The sequence below is a fragment of the Micromesistius poutassou genome (assembly GCF_964030765.1).
Source record: "Micromesistius poutassou genome assembly, contig: SCAFFOLD_1619, whole genome shotgun sequence".
Classification (NCBI taxonomy): domain Eukaryota; kingdom Metazoa; phylum Chordata; class Actinopteri; order Gadiformes; family Gadidae; genus Micromesistius; species Micromesistius poutassou.
In genome coordinates this window covers 1-9,607 of record NW_028180190.1, presented here as the reverse complement: position 1 = coordinate 9,607, position 9,607 = coordinate 1, and the positions used below count along the sequence as shown (strand labels likewise).

The 9,607-nt window shown below is 54.4% G+C and overlaps 1 protein-coding gene across 1 annotated transcript; it reads left to right on the top strand.

The window, feature by feature from the left end:
- Positions 1–272: 272 nt before the first annotated feature.
- LOC311371048 (glycogen synthase kinase-3 beta-like) lies at positions 273–9,596 on the top strand (the record flags this gene model as incomplete). The annotated part of the gene is given in 10 exon segments (XM_084489284.1): positions 273–595; positions 3,698–3,783; positions 4,420–4,521; positions 4,922–5,005; positions 5,403–5,513; positions 6,664–6,794; positions 8,026–8,230; positions 8,382–8,477; positions 9,371–9,376; positions 9,378–9,596. Coding segments are annotated over 10 exon segments (1,230 nt in total), but the record flags the coding sequence as incomplete, so codon positions are not given.
- Between the last annotated feature and the right edge of the window lie 11 nt (positions 9,597–9,607).

Genomic DNA, 9,607 nt, shown 5'->3' with positions numbered 1-9,607 from the left:
TGTCATATCAAGCTGTCAAGGAATCCGCTGTCATTATTTTTTTTGACACAGATATTCATCCTAAAGTGTCCAGTCTCATCTCTGGCCTGCATCTAGGGGTTATGTCATATTATTGTAGTTGTTTTGATTCCCGAACGCCAGCGTAGACAACCGGCGCGTCGCCCAGCCCGAACTACGTCTCCCATGAGGCATTGCGATCACGGTCCGTTTCTAGGCGTCTGGCTGGCAGCTATCAGCGCAGACAGCCAGCGACACAACGGGAGTAGCGGGGGTATCCAATCCAGCCTTTCCCTTTTTTTTTTAACACATCATCCGCTGACAAAGATTCATCACGTAACAGTCACCGGGGTTGGAAGTGGTCGTGGATCGAGGAACCCCGCCGCCCCGTGACCCCTGCACAGAGATATGAGCGGCAGCGGGCGGCCCAGAACTAGCTCGTTCGCTGAGCCGCCAGGTGTTCCAGGAGCCGCCGCCGCCGCCGCCGCCGCAGCGGCCGCCGGATCAGCCGCTGCCGTGGGGAGCAGCACAGGAAAGTCCGGGGTCCCGCAGGCCTCGGGGAGCAGCTCGTCGGGATGCTCGAACCTCAAGCTGGCCAGTGAGTGGTGGTTTTTTTTTCCCCTTCGGCCGGCGGGTCTGTCTCTGCGCCCGCCTCACCCGGCAGGCCCAACCAACCCATATATGTGATATATATACGATTTATCAGAGAGAAAGTGGTGTGTTACAGAGCCAGTGTGCTGTCTAGCTCGGTCCCGTCTAGCTCCCGTTAGCATCAGGCTAGCTCGGCTAGGCTACGCTCGCTCTCACTGCATATTTATCCCCAAGTCGGTCGCTCTCATCCCCGGCCGCAGAACGACATGCCTCGCGTTATTTTACCCCCCCCTCGTCAACAAAGCCACCTCCATCTACAACATGATCGCTTCTCCATGTTTATGTGTGTGCCGTGTGTCCGAGCTGGGCTCTGGCTGGATGCAGAGACAGGAGGAGAGAGAGAGAGACAGACAAGCGGCTGGCCGTCCATCACCTCCCTGGTCGTCCAAGCAGCCCTCAGCCCACAGCACCCCGCACCGCATCCACATTGTGCTGCTGCACTGGTGGCCGGGTGGCGACGGTCAGCCAGCCTCGTGTCCCCGGGGGACATGAGGAGCCACGCCGGGGCGGATACGGTGCCTTTTTTATGGGTTATGTACAAGGTCACCATGGGGACAAGGTGAACGCACAGGCTGTGGACGTTCTGCGTGAGGATCCCAGCAGCACCGGGGCGTCCACATGGACGCACGGTGCACCGGTCATGCATGGGGCGGTGGACGGGGAGAGGGTTGGTGTGAGTGTGTCTTAAAGGGCCTACTAACGTGATTCATCCCCCCCCCCCAAAAAAAAATTGTTACCTTGGTGACAGGGGTAGGACGTGTGATTGTACAGGTGTTTGTGTGTGTATGTGTGTGTGTGTGGGGGGGGGTCGTCTGGTAGTCCTGACTTTGTCATCGACTAGCCAGTGACTTTTATACGGGGGGGGGGGGGGTGATTGGGAGGGAGTGGTCAGTTTAAACGCTTTACCCTGCCCTTTGTCCGGGTACAGTAATTGGCTGAAGCCCCCTGTGTAAGATTACAGGGTATGGGTTCGCTGACACGCCGTTTAGGCCGGACCGTGGATCTTTGAGGACTCAAGAGAAGCGTATTGTTTGTTTGCCTTTTGTAACCATGGTTTACGTATTGATCGTTCATCGGATATCGGCCTGTACTTGCACAAGGCCGCTAATCAATCGCACTGAATTCAAATATTGCCGTTGGTGGAAGGGCTGAACGGGCGAAAACAGTCAGGTGTGTACACACGTGTGTGGGTCGTGTGTACACACATGTGTGGGACAGGTGTACACACATGTGTGGGTCAGGTCGGTGTACACACATGTGTGGGTCGTGTGTACACACATGTGTGGGTCGTGTGTACACACATGTGTGGGACAGGTGTACACACACAGGGAGGGGTGGGGGGGGATTGCTCCTTGTTGTTGTCGGCGGTTATTCTGGATAACATCAACTGCTTTTTTTGAGTGGGCTCTTGGGATCTTTGGTCCCCAGGTTCCGTTCTGGTTCCGCTCAGGTTCCACCCGGACCCTCAGGGTTTTTGCTCCGGTTCCTCGGGACATAGGGTTCCGCTCCGGTTCTTGGGGCGACCTCGGGTTCCGCTCCGGTTTCTCTGTCTGGACCCTCTTTGGTTCCACTGCTCCGGTTCCGCTCAGCCATCCCGGTCCCGGGTGCCGGTGCTGGCGTCCTGGTCACGAGAACCAGGGGGGTTGGATGTTGCCCCCAATGCGCCGGTCCTGCTGGTCCCTATGACGACCCCCACTCACCCCCCCCCCTCCACCCCATCCCGGGGCCCGTAGTGAACCAGCGGTTAACCAAACAAGGGCGCCATTATCCCCCCCCCCCCCCCCCCGCGCGCTCGCTGGCTCGCCGCGGGCCCCGAGGCGCCCGGGCAGATGCGTTCCCCCGGCGACGCTGACGGCCCTCCTTGCCCTGACCCGCGGCCCCGGGGGGGACGAGGGGGGCCCGGTCAATACCCTCTTTATACCCGGACACACGGGTGACAGATGTGTGCAGCCATGACGGCGTGACGCCACACACACGACGGGCGGCGGTGAACGGGGGAGAACAACAGGGGTGCAGGGTGCAGGGTTCCATCGGGATGGTCCTGGGTTCGATTCCCCCCATGTCCGCAGTCCTGTTGTGGGTGTCCTTGAGCAAAAGGCTAACCGGCTCCTCCCGTTGGCGCGGTTTACATGGTAAATAGTTACTGTAAATAATTAGTCATTATTATAATAATAGTAATATAATCTAGTAATTATAATAATAATTAGCTTCCTTTTGATTTGAGGTCAATGTATGGATCATGTTTTTTTTTTTGCCTACATTTAACAGGTCCAGTGTGTGTGTGTGTGTGTGTGTGTGTGTGTGTGTGTGTGTGTGTGTGTGTGTGTGTGTGTGTGTGTGTGTGTGTGTGTGTGTGTGTCCCCTCATTAGTAGTGGCGGTGTCGCGAGGCCGTCATTAACCTAATTATGCTAAACGCCAGACGAGCGCTGAACCAGATGCCGGCCACCGAACGCACTCCTCCAGTCCTCACCTGTCAGAGGGCCGGTCGGGGGGGGGGGGGGGGCAGGGCGGGGCGGGGTCTCTGGCCCTCGCTCCCCTCCCTGGACCACCCCCCCCCCTCCCCATCACACCGCCTGGAGGGGGGTGTGACACCAGGATTTATCAATGGACACACACACACACACACACACACACACACACACACACACACACACACACACACACACACACACACACACACACCGTACCTCCAGAGCGTGGCGACGTTTGAATCGTTTTCCTGCAGGTTTGCAGGCGTTGTTAATGTGGTCACGGAGACACGGTGGAAAACGATTGGTTGGAAGTTAAGCCAACCTTGGAAAACGATTGGTTGGAAGTTAAGCCGGCCCCCTTGGAGAAAAAAATAAAGGGTTGACTAAGAATCGTTCAATATTTGGTTGTAAAATAACAGCTTAACAGAAGGGCTCCTATTTCCTCGGCATACGTTGTTCAGTAGGTCAACTTTTTACGCTTTCGAGGTGTAGGGTGCATTTCAAATCGATGCCTGACGACATGGTTCAAACTGTCCCTTTTTTTTTTCTTTTTTTTTTTGTCACCCTTGTTGCCTAGGAGACAGCGGGAAGGTGACGACGGTGGTGGCCACGCCCGGGCAGGGTCCCGACAGACCCCAGGAGGTGTCCTACACCGACATCAAGGTGAGCCGGGGGGGTGGGGCGGGGCCTCAGTGGGTGGGCGGGGGCCTCAGGGGGCGGGGCCTCAGTGTGGTCGCCGCCCCGGACTGGTTAGGTTAAAAATGGGATTGTTTACATTTAACATTCAAGGCATTCGTCAGATGCTTTGTCCGAAGCAACTTATAATAAGTACATTTGTCAGAAGAAATACAAACGACAATATATCGCTGTCGCTGTCGGTAACATGTTCATAGAGCCAAGTGCCAAGCCACTAACCATCACTAGGTTAACCCATTTCCCCGTACACAACAGAGATAGCTAGGATTAGACGCTACACGACGCAAGTATGGTTTCTAAGTGCCAGGACGTACAACACACCATAAGTGTGTATTCATTCCTGATCTGATCCCAACACGAGGGAACCCTAGTGGACAGAAGTAGTGCTCTGTAGGACAGGACCGTGTGGTGGCTGGCTGACTCCCAGACGTAGGGTTCTGGGGTCAAACCCCGCCCCCATGGTCTACCTGTAGGCATCCTTGAGCAAGACGACCCCCCCCGACCCCTCCCTGCTCCTTAATGACCTGACTCTGAAGACACCTGAGGGGTCCTCTCCTCACCGGCAGCGAAGACCTAAAACGGAGCTCTCTGTGGTGCTGACAGGTGATTGGCCACGGGTCGTTTGGCGTGGTGTACCAGGCCCGCCTCATGGACAGCCAGGAGCTGGTGGCCATCAAGAAGGTGCTGCAGGACAAGAGGTTCAAGGTCGGTCCGTCTCCCTGCCCACCTATTATCGTCTGTCTACTCACCGACCTAACCGACCTGTAAACCCACAGCTGCCTACTTACTCATCTCATCTACCCACCTATACCAGCCAAGCTGTCCTTTTTCCTTCTACTCACCCACCGACCCGTTAACCCACACCTTTTCTTAGACCTATCTACCCGTTTTATCGACCTCCCTGCCAAACTATCATCCATCTTCTCACCCATCTACCTGCAAAGCTACACCTGTCTGTCTACCCCCTCGCCACCCCCGACCCGCCGACCTACCCGTCTGACTGACCTTCCTCACGGCCGTCCCGCCTTCATCGGTCACGACGGTCCACGATGAGAGTGTCGTCGCTCACACCCCTCCTTGTCTCTCTGTCGTCGTCCTCCTCTAGAACCGTGAGCTGCAGATCATGAGGAAGCTGGACCACTGTAACATCGTCCGACTCAGATACTTCTTCTACTCCAGCGGCGAGAAGGTCCGTACCCCCCCCCCCCCCCCCCCCTGTCTCCGTGGCGATAGTCACGCGATCCACGTCGTGTAAACAAGACGATCCCCGATCCTCCTCCTCCTAGCTTAGTGTCGAGGTGTCCCTGAGCGAGACCCCCTTCGCTCTGATTCCTCCAGTACAAGCAGTCTGTTGCCTTGCATGGGGGGGGGGGGACACCGCCTATGGGTAACGTACGGTTCTGTGAATGTGTGCAATGGACTGGGGAGACTTGTGTGGATTGATGGGTGAATGTGTGCGTGAATCGGTGCATGGATGGGTGACTGTGTGCGTGGAAAGGGTGAATGCAAAAGAAAAGCCCTTTCTAAAGAGGCAGCCCGCTCAGCCATCCATCCCTGTACTGACGTGGTGGGGGTCGCCTTTGCAGAAGGACGAGGTGTACCTGAACCTGGTGCTGGACTTCGTCCCTGAGACGGTGTACCGGGTGGCACGGCACTTCAACAAGGCCAAGAGCATCATTCCCATCATCTACGTCAAGGTGAGAGCCCGCCGTCTGCACCCCGGGGTTACTGGGGGTTCAACTTCAGCCACCAGTGAGACTTAGCTTTACTGTGTGTGTGTGTGTGTGTGTGTGTGTGTGTGTGTGTGTGTGTGTGTGTGTGTGTGTGTGTGTGTGTGTGTGTGTGTGTGTGTGTGTGTGTGTGTGTGTGTGTGTGTGTGTGTGTGTGTGTGTGTGTGAGAATTCCTTATCCGCATTACAAACTCTCTACTCATGGGAATGACTTGCAGAAATGGTTTGCCATGTCCACGGATTTGTGTCTGCGGTTAATATTTAATACAAGTTGAATTAAAGAATGGATGTGACTATAACAAAAGGCCACCTGTAACAGAAGCAGGCTGTAATAATGAACATGATTTTATATAATCAGAATACATTCGATTTATATAGTGCTTTTCCAAGTACTCAAAAATGCACTTGAGAGTGAACACAAAATAAAATCATTTGATAAGAACGCGTATTCGTAAAAATATTCTAAAATAAAATAGAAAAATTGCATCATGCAAACTTTTTTCACACGCTTACAATCTATTTGTTTCGTTGTAAATGCGGTTGTGTTGTGAGTTTTGTTATGATCCTGTCGCCGTGGTTTCTGCCGTAGTTTCTGACGGGTTGCGTTGCCGTGGTTTCTGACGGGTTGCTATGCGTGGTAGGGGTGGGAATCTCTTGGCACCTCACGATTCGATTCTAAAACGATTATCGATGCATCTCGATGCAACAATTTTTTTAATGTACATTTCCAATGCAGGATTTTCAAAAAATATATATATATATATACATCTGAGTTTGCTACTCAGAGTTTGCTACTCACTTCCTACTTGTGTGATGATCATTAAAGACAATCAACAGATGAATTACCTTGTCTAATATTCTATAATGGATAAAGTCGGTTCTCTGCGCAGAGAACCCGCAGGCAGAAAATGAGTTTTCTGTAGCGCTCTGCAGCAGGCCAACAAATTTAACCAAAAACGAAACTATTACATTTGTTTCCGATTAAAATTTTTTTCCTGCATCGAGACGGAATCGTTCTAGAGAGAATCGCGATGCATCGAAGAATCGATCTTTTTTTTTTCCCACCCCTAATGCGTGGTGGTGGTCTCCCCCCCCTCCCCCCCCCCCCCGTCTCCAGGTGTACATGTACCAGCTGTTCCGCAGCCTGGCCTACATCCACTCGCAGGGCGTCTGCCACCGGGACATCAAGCCACAGAACCTGCTGGTGGACCCCGAGACCGCCGTGCTCAAGCTCTGCGACTTTGGCAGGTGAGGCGGACTGGGAGGGAGGGCTGGTCCTCTCTCAAAGGGGGCCCTGTGGTACCACCATGGGGGGGGGGGGGGAGTTTGATGACCTGTGCCTTTAGTTACACTTAGGCCCCCTCCCCTAACCCTAGATTTTTGCCCTAACCCTAGATTTTGCGCGTTCTCGTGTAGGGGTAGGGTGTCCCATTACTGTAGGGAGCTAAGGGGGGAGTGCTATTTTGCCCTTATAATCAACCCTCAAAACGTAGTGAGGTCCGATGCAGGCTTAAAACAAAGTGGAAGATTTACTGTTGAGGGCACTCCAAACCAAGTGGACGTTTTAAGGGGGGAGAAATGGGACAGGGCCTTTCACTTACATTCAGGGGCGTTTAGAAGACACTTTTATCCAAAGAGACTTACAAGAAGTCCATTTGTCAGAAGAAAGAGAAACGACGATATATCTCCGTGGGTACAGTAAGGACGTTCATAGAACCAAGTGCCAAGCACTAACCAGCACTAGGTTAACCCATTCCCCGTATACACTAACCATCACTAGGTTAACCCATTCCCCGTATACAACACAGACAGCTAGGGTAAGATGCTACACAATGCTATGTACTGTTTTTAAGTGCCAGGACGTACAACACATACAACAAGTGCGTACATTAGAAGTGCCTTAGAGACATCAAAAGTGGGAGTGTCCACCTAGATGATTGATGTCTGGATAAGCCTACCGGTTGGTACAGCCCACTGGGTCGCACGGTAGACTGATCCACGCAGCAGAGTACATCTAGGTGGGACACACCCACTTGTGACGTCACTCAGGCAACACAGGGAAAGGGCAGACTTAGAAATGGCTCGTGATGGCTCATCAAGCTAGCACCTGGTGGTGTGTAATAGGGGCCATTTAACGTGACCACAGTTTGTCCGAATCCACCGCAAGGCACTCCAAGTCACTTTGAGGCTCCGCTCGTTGACCGTCACGATGGAGTCAAAGTGAAACACTCAGGATTCAAACAACAATTGACGGATTCCCATCTGGGTTCAAAGTGATGCTGAATCGCTCAGGGTTGAAACTGAAACTGAAACTGAAACTCAGGATTTAAAATGAAAGTGAAACTAACCCAACGCCCCCGAAACTGAAACTCAGGATTTAAAATGAAAGTGAAACTAACCCAACGCCCCCGAAACTGAAACTCAGGATTTAAAATGAAAGTGAAACTAACCCAACGCCCCCACTCCCCCCCCCTTCCAGTGCCAAGCAGCTGGTGCGCGGCGAGCCCAACGTGTCGTACATCTGCTCCCGGTACTACCGCGCCCCCGAGCTCATCTTCGGCGCCACCGACTACACGGCCAACATCGACATCTGGTCGGCGGGCTGCGTGCTGGCCGAGCTGTTGCTGGGGCAACCCATCTTCCCCGGCGACAGCGGTGTGGACCAGCTGGTGGAGATAATCAAGGTGCTGCTGCGCCGGCGACCTTTGACCTTTTTTGTTTTTGGGACCGTCCTGTACCGCGAGCGCACCGGTACGGTACGCACTGCACTGCGTACCTTTTGGTGTTGTTTACGTTTGGTGTACCCCCCCCTCCCCCCCCCACCCCCCCCTGCAGGTGCTGGGCACCCCGACCCGGGAGCAGATCAGAGAGATGAACCCCAACTACACAGAGTTCAAGTTCCCCCAGATCAAAGCCCATCCCTGGACCAAGGTAACGACCCGGAGACACGAGACTGATACCAGACTGTTACACGGCGACGCGCTAGACTTTAGTACCTGGAGGCCCGGAAGATGGATGTGTGACACTAGATGTAATCGTGACGCTGTGGATCATATCTTTACTTTATTAACTTGAAGCTAGTCGCGTATCTTGACTCACAGACAGTCCTCCGTGTGACGCCGCGTGTTTATTGTGACGCTAGTCTTGTGTCGTAAAGCTAGCCTTGTAGCTTGACCCTAGCCTCGTAGCGTGACCCTAGCCTCGTAGCGTGTCCCTAGCCTCGTAGCCTGACGCTAGCCTCGTAGCCTGACCCTAGCCTGGTAGCCTGACGCTAGCCTGGTAGCCTGACGTTAGCCTGGTAGCCTGACGTTAGCCTGGTAGCCTGACGCTAGCCTCGTAGCCTGACCCTAGCCTCGTAGCTTGACGCCTCGTAGCTTGACGCCTCGTAGCCTGACGCCTCGTAGCCTGACGTTAGCCTGGCGTCCTGACGTTAGCCTGGTAGCCTGACGTTAGCCTGACGTTAGCCTGACGTTAGCCTGACGTTAGCCTGACGTTAGCAGGACGTTAGCCTGACGTTAGCCTCGTAGCGTGACGTTAGCCTGGCGTCCTGACGTTAGCCTCGTAGCCTGTAGCCTGGTAGCCTGACGTTAGCCTGGTAGCCTGACGCTAGCCTCGTAGCCTGTAGCCTGGTAGCCTGACGTTAGCCTGACGTTAGCCTGGTAGCCTGACGTTAGCCTGGTAGCCTGACGTTAGCCTGGTAGCCTGACGTTAGCCTGTAGCGTGACGTTAGCCTGGTAGCCTGACGTTAGCCTGACGTTAGCCTGGTAGCCTGACGTTAGCCTGACGTTAGCCTGGTAGCCTGACGTTAGCCTGGCGCCCTGCAGGTGTTCAAAGCCGCGGACGCCCCCGGAGGCCATCGCGCTGTGCTCCCGCCTGCTGGAGTACACCCCGGCCACGCGCTTCTCCCCGCTGGAGGCCTGCAGCCACGCCTTCTTCGACGAGCTGCGCCAGCCCAACACCCGCCTGCCCAGCGGCCGCGACCTGCCCCCCCTCTTCAACTACAGCACCGCCGGTCAGGACGCACGCTGTAGCAAACACACACACACTAACGCACACACACA